General features: G+C 45.2%; 1 protein-coding gene across 6 annotated transcripts; it reads right to left on the minus strand.

Moving 5' to 3' along the window:
* Window positions 1-507: 507 nt before the first annotated feature.
* On the minus strand, window positions 508-17,397 carry cert1a (ceramide transporter 1a). Of its 6 annotated transcripts, XM_076998079.1 has the most exons (18): window positions 16,892-17,396; window positions 16,323-16,457; window positions 13,666-13,782; window positions 11,504-11,611; window positions 10,020-10,127; window positions 7,913-8,051; window positions 7,455-7,526; window positions 6,603-6,760; window positions 4,764-4,856; window positions 4,533-4,619; window positions 3,841-3,924; window positions 3,481-3,564; window positions 3,260-3,355; window positions 2,728-2,860; window positions 2,569-2,639; window positions 2,301-2,429; window positions 2,035-2,164; window positions 508-1,913 (listed from the first exon to the last, which is right to left on the minus strand). In XM_076998079.1, exons 1-18 carry the CDS (start codon window positions 16,982-16,984, stop codon window positions 1,786-1,788), a joined length of 1,965 nt encoding a protein of 654 aa, XP_076854194.1. In that variant the 5' UTR covers window positions 16,985-17,396; the 3' UTR covers window positions 508-1,785. The 6 variants fall into 6 exon arrangements, with proteins under 6 accessions (XP_076854194.1, XP_076854196.1, XP_076854197.1 ...); XM_076998081.1 differs by lacking the exon at window positions 4,533-4,619 and having other exon boundaries at window positions 16,892-17,397; XM_076998082.1 differs by lacking the exon at window positions 11,504-11,611 and having other exon boundaries at window positions 16,892-17,394.
* Between the last annotated feature and the right edge of the window lie 13 nt (window positions 17,398-17,410).

Consider the following 17,410-nt stretch of genomic DNA (forward strand, 5'->3'; position numbering starts at 1 on the left):
TGGGATGATTATGGCGTATGGTACGTAAAGAAAATACACAGGAGTACAAATATACACCTGGTAGCCATCAAAGTTTGTTACCCACTCAATGCTTACAGGCTGTATGCCGTGACACTTCTGCCTAAGCCAATGTGTCTTTTTGAAGCAATTACAGATTTTTAACCTCTTTTCACAGACAATCCTCTGGGATGGATAAGATGATGACTATGGGGAAAAGGATGCTGTGTAGAACACTTATCCTTTTGCATTCCTGGGGGTATAAAACAAATTCACCCCAATTTGGAGGGCACTCTCAAGTTGTGCCTCTGACTGTTGAATGTATATACACAATATTAAATTCTGCAGTAGATGGCTAAAAGAAGCATTAATGAACATGGCTGTTTATGGCATATGTGCATTTTTAACTGTGTGTGTTCCAAGATGTATCCCAAAACATTTATAAACATAGCCTGACGTAAGATGCATTAGGTAAGCTTTCTAAACAAACCAAATTGCACAATATTCTTTAACCAGATATTTATATAGTTTAATAATTCCAGAGTACTATATACAGAAGTTTTAAAACAAATCTTAACAAAACATCAGATTAACATTTACAAATGAAACCATCCAAAATGCATTTAGGAAATCTCAAGGTTACATCTCAACTTGCACAATAACCTTCGGCTGTACAAACTACTTGTGTGAATTTAAGTGCAAATCAATTATGATTCTTCCAAATTAAGATCTGACTAAACAAGACAGTTTTTAGTCATTACTTCAGGTCCCAATAAAATACACATTACTCCTGCACGTCTGGCTAAACACCATGTTTTAGGCATCACAGGTTTACCCACATTGTAAAAGTGCAAAAAAAGTAGTTCTTCATAATTCAGTGAGATGTTCTACAAAGGACAACCCCCTTTATGACACTGTTTCACCTAAATCAGGCAAAGTGGCAGCAATATGTTTTAAAGTGACACTATCTGGCAACCTCGTTATTCCAAGATATAACTTCACTCTGTCCAAAGCACGTTCTCAAGACTGCAGCAATGGCATCTATGTGCATCCTTTTGACTTCCAGTGCCTTCCAGATTTGAACATGTGACTAAGAACAAAATTATATAACACAGGATGCAAACAGACTGTGCAAAGTTAAAGCTTTTTACCTTCTCTTGCCCATCCAAAGCAAAGAACCGACACCACACAGAGGTATTAAAGATCAAGGCCAAGAAGAAAGCTCAGCTGTAACTCAAGGCTTTTTGTTAAAGGCTTTCAAGTTTAAGGTGTGTTTATTTTTCATAAAGAGAACAGTTAAATCATCTGCAAGAATTATGAATACAAAACATTACTGATACCATAAGTAAACACTTCAGCAATTATAAAAATGAAAAGCAGACAAAATATAAGCAGTATCCATCCCTGCAAACCGAGTAAAGACTCGAAAATTTAGTACTTGTAATCATTGTTCAAAATTAATAGGCTGTGGTTTTCTTTTGGTGAAATACTTGTTCCAGTCTCTCTGGGAGGTTATTTTATGAATCTCTATACATCTTCCATCTTGAATTTGCCTGAGCAGAACGCACTGATATAATGTTGGATTTTTAAACCATTTCTGGTTAAATGGCTCTCTGAAGCTCTTCGGCAGGCCACCTCAGTATAATGACTTAGGGCTTTTTATGGATGGATAAGGCCTCTTATATAGATGCATTTATGGTAGGTTGGTGTACATTACAGTCCAAAAGACTAGAATAACAATGTAGTGTTGCGCTGCTGTGTGGTTGGAAGCACACAGATGACACCTGTTTAGAGGAGGATGGCTTCACTCCTGGTCTTCTCTTGAACATACGATGTGAAACGTTTCAAGAATTTAGGATACTCTCTCCTGGCTACAGCCCGTAAGACTGACGCTGGTGCCCACCCACCAGGATTCACTGGGTGAAAAAATTAACAGGAAAATTTTTTTTAATTTCTAAATATTTGTCCACAGTACAGATATTCTTTCCTGTATATGTGATATTTAGAAGCTAAACAGCTTGGGGGCGTCATACTCACCATTGGCTACATACGTTATTTTACAGAGAATGTCGTCTCTACTGACCACCTTGTTGTCCTCTGGTGGACTAACGAGAGTTTGACAGATCATGGCCACGTTGATTTTGGCACGGATGCACCTACTGGTGGGCTGGAAAAACCAACTGTGTAAACTGAAGGCATTCATGAGACTCCGAAGTACCGAGATGACGTTCTTACAAACATCGATTCATATACGCATGACGGAGAGGTACCAAAATCAAGGTCAATCCAAAACGGCTGCTTACTGGATAGCCGTCATGGTCTACAGAGAAGTTGCACACGAGCCACGTGTCCGGCTCGTTCTCATTGGTGGAGATGATTTTGCGGATGACTGAGAGATACAAGATATCTCTTTGTGAAGCTGGCCACACCCTCTGCAATGGAATGAAGAGCAAGCCCTCTTGAGAACAAAGACACCGGTGCAAAACGCGCACCCATGTAAAAAGATAATGGCTTTCAATGTCAAAAAATATACTTATGAAGTTTTAGGATAATAATTTAAGTGCACTCTACCTTTAGAGTCTGGTAAATAATTACTGCTTTGTCCGACAAGGCCTCTACCACAGTGAAGCTTTCGACAGTTGCTGAGAAAGGAGAAGTGATCAGATTTGCCCAACAAGGTTTAGCACTTGGGTTCTGGGTGTATTGGCTGATCAAATACGTGATACCCACTTTCCCAGTCACTCCGATAGACTGTGTCCCAAAAGTAGTGGCAGACCTCATGACCCGTCACTCCACTAACTGCATGGGTGGCTTTGAGAGGGTCCAAAACAACCCCATTCTCCTCCACCTCTCTCCTGTACACCTAATAACCATAAAACAATCATGACAAGTTACTCACTATGAGTGACCAAAAAAAAAAAAAAACGCTTGTGCCATCTGGTGGTGAAGTCATGAATTGCCATATCATCCACCTACCCACCCTCCAACACACAAGCACATACACTTGCTAATTATTCACGGTTTTCACATTTCCACATTTAAGACAACACCATGAAGACCCTGATGGGTTTCTGAGAGATCACACAAGTGATGATGCTGAGCTAAATTTACGTGTGAGGTACATGTCTATGACGGGTTGGGCCTGGGCTGAACCTCTAGAGCCACGATGCACTGCAGTGTCGCCTGTGTGCGTCTGGGGTCAGTCGGTCTAAACTAAACCATCAAGACTCCAGTACGGCTGGGCCGCGCTCCGCCCGCTCACCCTGAGGTCGCCTTCCTCAGTGACGAGCTGCCAGTTGGCGTCTCCGCCCACGTCCTGCAACGAGTGGGTCATGTGACTTCGCACCATCTCCTCCACCTGTGTCATTAAGGAGGTTTGGATTAATCACCCACACTCCCCGCTCACACCCCTGATGCTCGAACACACACACACACACACACACACACACACACACACACACACACACACACACGACACCGTACCTGAAAGCTAAGCCTGTGAATATCATCAGAGGCACTGACCAGGTCAAGAGAAGAAAGGGTAGAAGCGTGACTAAGTGGCGGAAGCTAGAGAGAAATAGAGGGAGGAGAAAGAGTGGGAGAGACATAAAATGCAGAGAAGATGGGTAAGAAAATTCAAAGAACAGCAAAAAAGAAAAAACAACAAAAAAAAAAAACCCCATTAGACAGGGAAAAAAAGTCATTGTTGTCACAACCACTCCAATCAGAAATAGAAAACATGAAAACCCAGCAGAGGTGAGAAGGTTTTGCATGCAGGGCTGCCCAGCAGAGAGCAAGGTCTGGTGTGCTAGCGTGGGATGCACGTGAAGTGGAGAGGCCCACCTTGGTGGAGTATCTGTGAGCGCTGACGGAGGAGTAGGGATCAGGGCTGAGCGTGATTGGTCGAGGGCTTCGGCACTTCTCAGACTGAGGGAGTAAGGAGAAGCAGATTAAACAGGGAGAAACACATCCACTTAATCATCCGCCCAGGTAGCAAAAACCACAACAGTCTCTTTCTCTGCACTCGTGCAAGACCACCGAGCGGATGGCTGTAACAATTTACCAACGCGTGTGATGGTGACGGCTCACAGGGTTTGGCTCCTATGGGAGCAGTTGAGAAAGAAACAGAACGGTGCTTCCAAAATACATTTACATTACATTTACAAAATTTAGCAGACGCTCTTATCCAGAGCGACTTACAAAGTCCACCACATTATTTTTTGCATTCGTTTTCAATATAAATATTACCCAACATCTCCGGGAAAAAGCTCTTCCACCAATAGCTGTTAGCTTTCTTTACAGCACTCATTCTTTTTCTAGCTGCCTTCCAATGCAACGATGAGGGTTAATTAACAAAAAATAAATGTACTGATTTGCTGAGAAAACTCCCAATTCAGTTATGTCTGTTATGTCTATAAAGCTTTAACAAAAGCTCACTCAGGGGGGTATTTGCATGGGTAATTCATTCTGACCAATCGTACGCAGGTGCTGTGACTGCGTCAGTTAAGCCCGCCCTACACACGCGTGAGCGTCACCTGCTCCTCAATCTGGTCCTGCTTATCCAAGGCTGCCTCGACAGCATCATAGAACTCGTCTTCGTTGAGGAGACTGTTCGGTCCCTCCTGAAAAGTCATATGGTGAGAACGTTTAGAGGGTAAGTCCAACCAGTGTCTCCTCCTGTTGTTGGACCCGCACACCTAAGCTGTACAGGAACATAACGGACTTACAAAAAGCCCGAGGTTCATCACGAGGGCAAATGCACTTACTTCATAATCTGGGCCTCCGTACTGGGACTTTCTCTTCAGGTCTGTTAAGACCGACTTGTACGATTCTTCTATTCTTCTTCTTCTCTCCATTTCCTTCCAAGAAAACATGTGTTGCTTAGTTGTGTCATCATGGACACTGGACACAAGAAGGCATAAAATGAAAGTGAACCGAAATATATATAATAGTAATAAAGTTACACCCCAACGTGTCCTTCTGAGTGCACATAGCACAAGCAACAGACGCTCAAAGGAAAGACCTCAAAGCATTAAATGTCTGCCTGTAGCAAACATTTAGATTGGATCCTTCTGCTCCAAAAGGTGTAATGCTTTGAATACACGCAGGTTAAATTGTGTAATGAAAGTGAATTGTTAAGCATGCGGGAGGCGTGGGTTCTTGGGGTTCTGTGTGTCCCACTTACAGAAAAGACCTAGCCAGCTCCACCGAGGAGCAAAAGCTGGTCTGATGTAAGAGGAGACAAATATTAGTGCGTTGTTTCCATGATGTCTGATAAAGAATACCCCAAGATGCTAACAAACTAATGTGGTTTAAGAGAGAAAAGCAGATTAGCCTCACAGAAAACAGCGTTGAGACCTCTCAACATATTCAAATATCACCCACTGCAGGCCTGGTAAGGAGGTTCATAACAACGACAACAACAGGAACTTGTTCATATCCTCATGACTCAATGAAATGAGACCTGCAAGACAAAACTACGACAGACACGTAGACCACGGAGACGCTAAGGAGAACAGGCAACACCTACAGCATGGACGTCGCTCTGTGTACACGGAGGTGTCTGGTTCCGTTTGTCTGCAGAGAGCCAGCAGAGGACGCCTAGGGCTTTAGCAGCGAGGCATGGTGAGACCTCTCCTGACATCTTAACTCCACTGACAACCAAACATCCATCCAAGCTGGACTACCTCAGAAAGGCACTTTGTAGGTTCTTTTCCCATCCCAGATGCCTTTCCACAGAGTCACTCACACACACACACACACGCGCGCACACACACGATCCTTCACTCTGCTAGCAACTCACTGGAATTCAAGTACTTCCTGTCTAACAATACTTCAGGACTCTACTGTACAAGGACAAACTGGTTTGGCGAGTCTAAAACTTGGCAACTAGATGCTAGGGAAGTGTTATAAACCCATGATAAAGTGTCCAGGGGAAAAATATTGTGAATCTTCAAAGAATTCAGTTCCACGTGGCTCCCCAGAACAGGCTTGGCTTTAGTTCAGCCATCAATGGAGCAAATCCACTTATTAAATAGCTTTAACAATGCTATTAAGAACTCTTATTTTGTCAGTATATCAAATGGCTTTAAATGTTCGCCTCCTGCCACAACACAGATCTTTAAAAAGTAACACTCAAGAGTGGAAATGTTAAATTATTTTAAATGTGATTAAATTAATCCTTTTAGGCTCCCTGCAGACACATGAAGCGGTGATCTACTGAACGCTTATTCAGGGGTGGAAAAAAACGTGACATGGAAATGGACTCTGGTTTCATCTCCACAGACAACATTTCCAAGAAGAGAATTCACAGGCGACAGATCCTGTTTCTTCGTAGTCTCAATCCATTAGATTACGTGAAAAATGAATAATTTAGTGGCCTGTGTAAATGTCTTAGTGTGTAGCTATTGGACCTGGGAAATGCAATTTAAAAAATGTTTTGTGCGAAACAAGTGGTTTTAACCATAATTATCACACTGGACCGATGAAATGCAAGCACCATCCTGGATTCCCAACCCAGCTAGTCTCAACAATAGTACTGCCCGGTCTTAGCCCAATGCTGAGTGGCCCTCCGTGTTCCCAGAAACCTCCTGGAGCAGACGTACTTTATCCAGTCGCCTCTGCCAGATCTCCTCACGCTTGACCATGGTCTCAATGCAGTGGGACAGTGTGGAGAGGATCCCTGCAGTGGTGGCTTTGAAGGTGATGGCTTCCCCTTTGAAATCGATGCCGATGGATCCTCTGGGCCCGGCCGTGTGCAATACTAACGCATAGACAGAGACAGAACTGTCAGCACCAAATGGCAAGAAAGCCCCAACATTAACCTCTGAGGTGGCCTGACACACTGCTGTCACTTTCAGAAATGTTTTAAAATTTATTTGCTTAACATTTATTTTTTTGGCTTACCAACACCAAAAACTTAGAAAACTAAAACTTCCATTATAAGCATTTTATAAAGCTCTGTTAGGTCTCATAATGCTCAGACTGAGACCAAGGGGAGGCCCTCGTATCCAGAAGATCTGTCTGAAAGTACTGCTTGTAGCTAAAGCTCATGAAGGCTATGACACATTAGCCTTGAGCTAATAGTGGTTGAGCTAGTTAACCATGACAAAGGAAACCTCTGTGACTTAAATGACATCCCCTTCATGTACACTTGATTCTAAATAGAATAAAAACAAAAATATCTGCTATCCATAAATTCAAAATAGCACATGTGCAGGGCTAATACATTATGGTTTATGGAAAATATTTGGGTGGGCAGCTATCTAACAAACATATTGAGGCTGTTTATGTTTAGCTAATTAGCTAATGTTATGATTCGCTACCCAACAAGAAACCGAGCAAGTTCAAGTTACTTTTAATTGGAATGCACTACACTCAAACCTCCACTTATATATACGCTATAAGACGTAACCCCTTACTGATGAAGTAAAAACATATAGCCAAAGGCTGCTCACATTTGTCCTTGCTGCTGTAGTTAAGGAGGTAGTCTGCATCTGGTCGTGATGTTGGGAAGTCCTCATCATCAGCTAAAGCATTACAGACATCAGTAAACTTGGACTAAACGATGTTAGTGTTAATACAGTAGACCACTGCCGTTAAACACAAAGCCAACACAACCACTGAAATAACCATTTCAGCAATCTGCTGCTCTGCAAATTGGTCAACTTAGTCAGGCAAACTAGAAAAACAAAGCATAAATCTGGATCACAACTGGGAAAAGAAGAAAGCACACCAAAGTATAATCTACTCATGTCATTTTAGGAATGGCTTTCAACAGGGGAATCTTAACTCATATGGTCATTAGTTCATTTGCAGTCAGCTAATCTACGGGCAGGGAAGTGCAGGGACGTGCAGGGACGTGCAGGGACGTGCAGGGACAGGCAGGGACAGGCAGGGGGTTCAGATTCCTCACCCTTTTCTATGTGGAACTCATCTCTGTTGTCTCCACCTGCACAGCTGTCGAAGTACATCTGTAGTGTGTCCACTTGTCTGCACAGAATGTCCCGAAATGTCTCCATCTCTGCAAGCTTCTCCTGTAGACTGTCACCTTTCTGTGTGAGCAATGACGGGACACAATGAAGAGTCTGTGGTTGCTGCGGCGACTGACCTGAGCTCCTGGCCTTTTACGCAGACACGTCTGATCTGAGCTCCTGGCCTTTTTTGCAAACACGTCTGATCTGAGCTCCTGGCCTTTTACGCAGACACGTCTGATCTGAGCTCCTGGCCTTTTACGCAGACACGTCTGATCTGAGCTCCTGGCCTTTTACGCAGACACGTCTGATCTGAGCTCCTGGCCTTTTACGCAGACACGTCTGATCTGAGCTCCTGGCCTTTTACGCAGACACGTCTGATCTGAGCTCCTGGCCTTTTACTCAGACACGTCTGATCTGAGCTCCTGGCCTTTTACGCAGACACGTCTGATCTGAGCTCCTGGCCTTTTACGCAGACACGTCTGATCTGAGCTCCTGGCCTTTTACGCAGACACGTCTGATCTGAGCTCCTGGCCTTTTACGCAGACACGTCTGATCTGAGCTCCTGGCCTTTTACGCAGACACATCTGATCTGAGCTCCTGGCCTTTTACGCAGACACGTCTGATCTGAGCTCCTGGCCTTTTACGCAGACACGTCTGATCTGAGCTCCTGGCCTTTTACGCAGACACGTCTGATCTGAGCTCCTGGCCTTTTACGCAGACACGTCTGATCTGAGCTCCTGGCCTTTTACGCAGACACGTCTGATCTGAGCTCCTGGCCTTTTACGCGGACACGTCTGATCTGAGCTCCTGGCCTTTTACGCAGACACGTCTGATCTGAGCTCCTGGCCTTTTACGCGGACACGTCTGATCTGAGCTCCTGGCCTTTTACGCGGACACGTCTGATCTGAGCTCCTGGCCTTTTACGCGGACACGTCTGATCTGAGCTCCTGGCCTTTTACGCAGACACGTCTGATCTGAGCTCCTGGCCTTTTACGCGGACACGTCTGATCTGAGCTCCTGGCCTTTTACTCAGACACGTCTGATCTGAGCTCCTGGCCTTTTACGCGGACACGTCTGATCTGAGCTCCTGGCCTTTTACGCAGACACGTCTGATCTGAGCTCCTGGCCTTTTACGCAGACACGTCTGATCTGAGCTCCTGGCCTTTTACGCAGACACGTCTGATCTGAGCTCCTGGCCTTTTACGCAGACACGTCTGATCTGAGCTCCTGGCCTTTTACGCAGACACGTCTGATCTGAGCTCCTGGCCTTTTACGCAGACACGTCTGATCTGAGCTCCTGGCCTTTTACTCAGACACGTCTGATCTGAGCTCCTGGCCTTTTACTCAGACACGTCTGATCTGAGCTCCTGGCCTTTTACGCAGACACGTCTGATCTGAGCTCCTGGCCTTTTACGCAGACACGTCTGATCTGAGCTCCTGGCCTTTTACGCAGACACGTCTGATCTGAGCTCCTGGCCTTTTACGCAGACACGTCTGATCTGAGCTCCTGGCCTTTTACGCAGACACGTCTGATCTGAGCTCCTTTTTACGTGCATTGGAACTTTTCCTTCTTTTTTCTGCCATACTGCAGACATTTTGAATCACATCAGGTAAACACATCAGGATATTGTCATGAAATCAGCTACACAGAAAAAAACTAAGTTGGTCACAAAAATCGTCTCAACTGTTCAAATGAAACAACCAATAGACAAACATATTCTAGTGTTCTAACTAACTGTGCTACTGGTTTAATTGAACCCGTGTTTAACCATTTAATGTGCGTGTTGGAACTTCTCACCCCTAAGCAATCGTTCAGCAGATCATTATCACTTTCACACCTCTGTGGAGGGCCTGAGAGAGCAAACGCTTCTTCTGCTCTTAGCAGTTCTCAAACAAGAACGTCCTTCACTTCACTTAGTCTGGCACAGTGGTGTTGCGTCATTTCATTTGCAGAGCATTTCCTTAAATACACCCAAACTTCTACAGCCAGCAGAGGAACCAGAAGGGTGTGGTGGCGCTCGGAGGCTGTGGACAGACCCGCCTTACCCTGAAGGATGATGAGGAGGTGGCGGAGAGGCCGCTGGCTGCCGAGGTGAGCGACAACGTGGAACCATGGTGCTTTAGACTGCTTTCTGAACCATAGCCCGACTCGGCCTGGGTACACACACACACACACACACACACACACACACACACACACACACACACTTCTAAATAGCAAAATAGGACATACAAGTAATATTGAACTTTATACAGGGTACAAGTACAAACAAACAAAAATGATCTGGTAATTTTTCAGGTCCTTGTGTGTTGAGTAGAAGGATGTTTTCTGCCGGTGTCTAAGCACTGTCTTTACACACGGCAGTAGGCGAACCATCAGTTCACACACACACACACACACACACACACACACACACACACACACACACCTGGATGCTTAGTAGCAGAGAGGTTGTAAGGGAACACAGCCTAAATTATAATCATTACACACGGCTACAGAGACACTAAAACAACCTCCCTGTAGAGGAGGTGGGACGGCATGAACACCGTAACGTCACAACATGCGTGAGATTTACAAGAGGAATCACGGGTTTGTACTAGCATGATGTCTGGGAGAAGATGGGAGGATTTGAAGCCAAGTACTGTTTCAACACTTTCCGACTTTCAACACTTCTATACAGTGTTCTTTAAAAGGCACGAAGCCGACAGTATTTACGTGGAGATCATTACCTGAACACATTGTAGCCGGACACCTAGTAAATATTTCTTACCTACCCTCAACAGGCAGAGATCAGAATGGAGATATATTACTATAGCCATGAACCACACATCAGGACTTTCTCCTGAGCACACTGAAATCAGACTCCTCCATCCAGACCACTGTGGTGTTGTTGCATAACTGATAAAACACGGAGGCTTTTGAAAAGCTTCATTATCTTAAGTGGCTTTCCTAACGGACAGAGAGAGCCGATCGGGCAGTAAAAGCGCATCACAGCGCTGCTGCCGTCACACAACCATCAACAACAAAAAACAAACACAAACGAATTTGAAAAAGCTACAATGAACTCCGACTGCATAACGACGCGTTAACCACTTAAGGGTGATGGATGTAGCCACCAGCAGTTAAAGGGAGACGGTGCGTCAGGTTGAGGGTGGTGTTCTTCTGGCCTCAGCACGCATGTCTAGCACACAGGAAAATTAACACACAGACTGCCATGCCACCGGCTTCAAGCCCACCAATTACGGCTCAAGTCTTTCAGAGCGGCCATGCAAATTCTGTCATTAAAGTGTCAGAACTGCTGAATTACTGGATACGCGGTTTTCTGCGACAGCTGTTCACCGTCGCCGGACTGCAGTTAACAGAAATACCTATTTTAAAAAATCACAGCCGCTGGGAAAGAAAACTTGCAACAGACACCAGAGCGGATAAGCACGAGAGCACGCGCGCTACGGCGTCGGACGACGGTGAGGGAGAAGCAGGGGGATTGAAGGAAGCATGCAGGGAAACGCGCCAGCAGGTCACAGCCCACCATCCGTCCGCTCCAGCAGCCGAAACAGAACATCGCATCGCCTCTGCAGTCCCGCGGGGCCGGCTGGAGCACACTCCCTCCGCGCTCCGCCCGCAAACGTCCCCAGGGCTTCTCCCAGCCGGGCATGTGGAGCAGAAGAGAGAGAGAGAGACAGAGAGAGAGAGAGAGAGAGAGAGAGAGAGAGAGAGAGAGAGAGAGAGAAAGAGAGAAAGAGACAGAGAGAGAGAGAGAGAGACAGACAGAGAGAGAGGCAGACAGACACCACGCGTCGGTCCCCTTTAAAAACTCACAAGAGCAGGAGAAGATTCATGTTGGAGGGGGTGGTGTGTGTATGTGGGCAGAGAGAGAGAGAGAGAGAGAGAGAGAGAGAGAGAGAGAGAGAGAGAGAGAGAGAGAGAGAGATAGCGGGAGGGAATGAACAAGAGAGATGCTTTACTGAGAGACTGGCAACTGGCCCAGTTGCTACGCACCTCTGGTTGCTACGCACACTTGCATTCAAGACCCCCCCCCCCCCCCCCTCCTGCATCACCCAAACGCTTTTTGTTTAAGTTGCGTCCATTTCTGCAGAAGCTGAGATGATGCCTCATGTTAGCGTCAGCTTCATGCATCATTCACGTGGAATGCTTAGCTCTTCCTGATATAGCAAGATCACGACCTCCTACATAAAACCGTCCACGAAGAGAGTGACGAAAGTCTGGAAGGATGGAGCAGAACTAAAACGATTGTTCAGAAAACACAACAACACACCAGCTGATCCCAGTTTCTAGAAAGGACATCAGTAAGATTGGAGCTTCATATCCAGATATTGTACCTTCAATAGCATTTCAGCAGTCATTTCTTTAGCCAGTTGAACATTAACATGGGAAGCCAATCAACAGCTAGACAACCTGTTCAACAGGCAAAAGTGAACCACAGAACAGGTTTACACATCACCATCTGAATTCTTGAATTGTTGATAAATTGCTGACAAGGGGAAAAACTTTTTAGGCTACAAGGCAGAAAAATGCTGATGTTGAGGTTATGACAGTAAAATTACAAGTTTTCTGCAAAACCAATTTAGTACAATGTGCATAGTATGTTTAACGAATTAACACTTGATATAATTAGATCCTTTGACACTGTAAAACTCTCTGCCGAGCCAAGCGAGGTAATCTTGAGTCATAACATTGTTTTCAATTTAAATGGTGCAGCTCTTATAGCAACACCACTTTCCACCAGCTGATGGCGCTGATTCAACAGTTCCAGTGCAGAGAACCTCTCTGCTGTCAAGTTTGGTCACGCCCACTAAGAACTGGAATAAAAGCAGTTCTGAAGCCCACCCAGCACTTTAACACTCAACCCACAATTGCTACCTGCACATGGTAGCAATGAATGAATGAATGAATGTTCAATTTATATATCACTTGGTCTAGATCACAACATGCTGAATCAGAACTTGTTTTTAGTTCAAGTTGTAACGCTATTTCACACAACTAACATGTGGGCACCCTTCCCTATATCAGACCTAGAAGTCCCACCAACACCATGTGGGTTTAATTAGCAAAAATAAAATCAGCACCACCATAGTCATAGATCCAGGCATACGACATGATTGGTCACCCGCCCAAACACTCCCACCAGTGCAAACGCTTGGATCCACAGCTTGTGAGCAGCTGTGTGCCGGTCACACCCCCAATCAGCTATGCTCCACCCCACATTCCTGGAGCCACTCCCTCACTACAGCCTGACTCAGGGGACGTGGGAGAAGGTGGGGAGAAACCCTGCCCAACTGGTTCTTACTTTCAATTCAACTTTTGCTTTCTTTTTTTCATATCCACTTCTTTATTGGGGGGGGGGGAAACTTCAGGGGGTGGACACTGTTCACATCACCCAACACATTATATGAGTAGTGTGAACAGGAATGTGTCGGGAGAAAAGACACCCTCCACACCCTGCCTCAATGATACGCCTATGAGACTTAACCGCCAAGGACAATGTACACAGGGACACTGAGGACTGCGATCAGACTACTGTTAAATAACCAAAAAGCAGTTTGTGTTTGGGTTGGAGTGCCTTTCAATGCAGCTGCAGAGCCATAAAGGAAACGTAAACTGATGCAAAAATTACAATGTGTGAAATTCCAACGCTATGTTTGAAACCGCCATTTGCACTCGTGTGTGTACCTTGTGATGTTCGATGGTATCGATCCACTGGTGTCGCAGGTCCGGGTCTTCGGCCCTTAGGTACCAAACGCTGTCGTTCACACTGATATCGAAGCGGCACTCATCGAACTCATGAGGCTGTGACAGATTTAAAAAAAAACTATTAAGACTACATAAACTTTAATTATTGTACGTACGCCAACCTAATGCATGAGTAATGGAACGCAACTGAAATTAATACTAAAAGCAGGCGTACGTACGCACGAACATACAGGTTTAAGTAAAATTCAGCATCTTATAAAGTAAAAACTTCCCCACATTCCAAATAAAAGATATAAAGCATTTCTTTGCAATAAATTACATCAAAATAAAACATGAAAGTGTTGTATTACTTTTTAAGTAACACTATAATTGTGTTTTATTGTAGGAAGGGTTGAGAAATCAGGATTTGGTGGTGCAGCTGTTATTTGTAATCACAGCTCTCATTTTCTTGGCATTCTTTCCCCGTCTCTCACAAGGCTCATTAAGTGCTCGTCAATTCAGGTGCTTGTCTAATCAGTACGTTGTTAAGCAGAGTGAGGTGTGCCTGGCTTGTACTTCAACACACACTGGAATGGAATGGAGTGGCTGTCATGGATACAGAGATTAAATGCTAGTGTGGTCACCAAGGTATTGATTTGTTTGTTTGTTTGCTTGTTTGTTTTGACTACCCCAGAGCAGTAGCGCAAATTCAACACCTCCACTTTTGAAACAATTCCACCCCCCCCCCCCCCCCATCTTATATAACAATAATACAATATGCTACGCATGCACCGACACCCCCACTTGATATAGATCTGCTACAGCCCATGGCATTTATGAAGGAAAATACAAAAGTGAATAATGTAAAATAGTGAAAATAGTGCGGTCTGTAAGTGAATGATAGAGTGAGAATTCTGTTCTGGTTCTGTATGCCAACATGGAATTCAAATTAAATGGTGACTGCATATACAGCAAGATGATGTGCTGTCCTGAGCTCTGTCCAATCCAGCCTGTTGTGGAACACGTGTGATGTGTGTCCTGAGAATAACAGGTCAAAGTCAAGGAAATGAGCTAGTTCGGGGAGCAGTGGTGTCTAAGCCTCAATTTCTAATCACCTACTTTGGTTTTCATCCTGATAGCAATGACAAAAACCTCCCATTCCATTATCGCACATGCCTGAGGTTTATCTGATGCCAAAAATCCAGGATTATTAGTAATATAAACGCATGCCGTGTGTGGTCATAGAGTGTGTGGCTCCCCTCATCTGCACCACTGTGTTTAGCTCTGCTTGAACAGACTAACGAGAGACTATGACAGTGGGTCATCAATCAAGTGAGATTAGCGCATTCACTCCGGACCTGTTATCCGCTACTACGCTACACTCCTCTATTTGCACGGCTTTTACACAACTATTCATGCAACTGTTCACATTTTTTCTACAGAGAATGGCACAACAAAACCTGATTCTTTCCATTTCTTTCGGTTTCCCCCTGCTTGCCGTAGTCCTGCTACTCTGGTCTAGCTAACCTGATGAAAATCACTCGGTCACAGTAGGTAGCTTTATACTAAAGGCCAGCTACCACAGGTATGACAGGCATCCATTTGCTGGGGAACATGACCTGACCATTTGAATGCACGTCTTGGAGAGAGGTCACATGTTGCAGATCAGTTTAAATTCTACCTGTCTGAATCCAGTTTAAGAAACAAGACTAACTGCATATGTAAAAAAGTACCTACATAAACCTGCTGACAGCAGTTATCCTAGCAGTAATGTCAAGCCAATATTAGACATTAGGTTGATTTCCATTATAAAGTGTCTATTATAAATGTGAGGGTTGTCTGTTCTGGGTTTACACAAGTAAAGAGAAACTGGATTCAGTTCTACCCGTCGGATCTGTTCTGCACGAATATTTCCGCATGCTTCAAGCAGGACAACAACAGAGCAGTGTGAGCCGTGAGCTCCGAGGAGTTTGGTGTGCGGCGGCAAACTGTGTGTGCGTGTTCAAACAAGAATGCAGAGCACACTCCCTCCTCCCAGACCTTCTCCCCATATCTCTGACCGCTCAAACCAGCTGGCCACCTAAGACGAAAACCTTGGACGGGACACACACACACACACACACACTGTGGTTGTTAGTATTAACAAGCCTAACCACGGTCAGCTGGTTTTTGTTGTCGTTTTTTTAAGTAAAACTGTTCATAAAGCTTTGTCATGAGATGTTTAGTTTGCCAACTTGTCAGAGATAATCATCCATGCTGAGTCAGTACATAAATTTCATGAAATATGGGTTTCTTGAGGCATTTGAAGAAGTTTCTCTAACATAACCCTGTTAAGCAAAGCAAAGAACTGTGGCCAACTGCCTTAGACTTGCACTGTCTTATGATCACTGTCTTGCACTGATCATAACACTGAATGCAAACATTGTTTTTGGACACGTTTCTCAGCACACACACACACACACACACACACACACACACACACACACACACACACACACACACACACACACACACACACACACAGAACCCAAATGCTCTGCTTGCACGAAGACACACATGCATTTGTCCACACGTCGTGTTGTGGTCATGGGTTCTGCTACGGTGTGATGAAGCGACACCTTCTCCAAGCCTCACTCCCCCGGACCCACAGGCCGTACCGTGATGACCGCTTTCCCGAGGCAGAGAGCCCCCCTGCACCCGAACTCCCGCTCGTCCGCGGACTTGTAGTAGCTCAAGGTGTTGTTCTTCAGCACGACCCACCGGTTCTGCCACCCGTGGATGTAGTTGGTCCACTGCACGCAAAACCAGCAGATAAATGAGCACACAGTACCGAGACACCGGTCTCTAAACACGAATATGTGGCTGTGGCGCTTTAACGCGGTCTGTACACGTTACACAGGTGTTCAGGGTGACACCTGAGACGGACAGGTGTGTACAGCAAATGGACTCAAAGCGGAGTAGACGTGTTTTAATCCCAAATCCACGATACTCGTGTAGTAGGCTATAACTTCAGGTGAAATGTCACCACAACCCGTTTTATGATCATTTCACACCTGAAATCACTCGAATCAAAACCAAAACGGTCTCTGCACTATTATTTGTAACCCAGGTGTGTGTATCCCGAGTGTGTGTAACCCAGGTGTGTGTATCCCGGGTGTGTGTAACCCAGGTGTGTGTATTCCGGGTGTGTGTATCCCAGGCGTGTGAGGGTCGCTGGGGTATTTACTTTACTGAGGGTCCCACCGAGCTCGTCCGCCTGCTCCGAATCAGGATCCGCATCTTCATCTGAACTCGAAGAGGTCGAGTTCTGATCCGACATGGGCCAGATGGTCGGGAGCAGAACCGCTCGCTGCCGTGCGCTTTTCCTGTTTGTTGTGGTGGGACTGCAGCTACAACAAGCGCCTAAGCTTCAGTCTGCGACGTGCCAGGAGACACAGCAGAGGCGTCAGAACCAGACATCTCCTACCACCCTGTCCTTCAGGTCCAACCAAACGAGGACGTGCGAGCTCTCAACGAGGCTGCTGAAACGGACCGAGGGAGTTCAAGAAAAGTAACTCTTCTTCTCACAGTCCTGTTACACAGAATTAAAAATAATCTTAATAAATAAAACCCCCCAAAATGAAAATATCGACTTCTGGTACTGAAGAAGGTTCTGCTGTGTTTCCCACACCGAGTCTGTGTTTTTTTAAACTTTGAATTCTAGGTGGGTTGATGTTTATCCTAGCTCACGGGGCCAAAATTTGGT

The sequence above is a fragment of the Brachyhypopomus gauderio genome, chromosome 3 (assembly GCF_052324685.1).
Source record: "Brachyhypopomus gauderio isolate BG-103 chromosome 3, BGAUD_0.2, whole genome shotgun sequence".
Classification (NCBI taxonomy): Eukaryota; Metazoa; Chordata; class Actinopteri; order Gymnotiformes; family Hypopomidae; genus Brachyhypopomus; species Brachyhypopomus gauderio.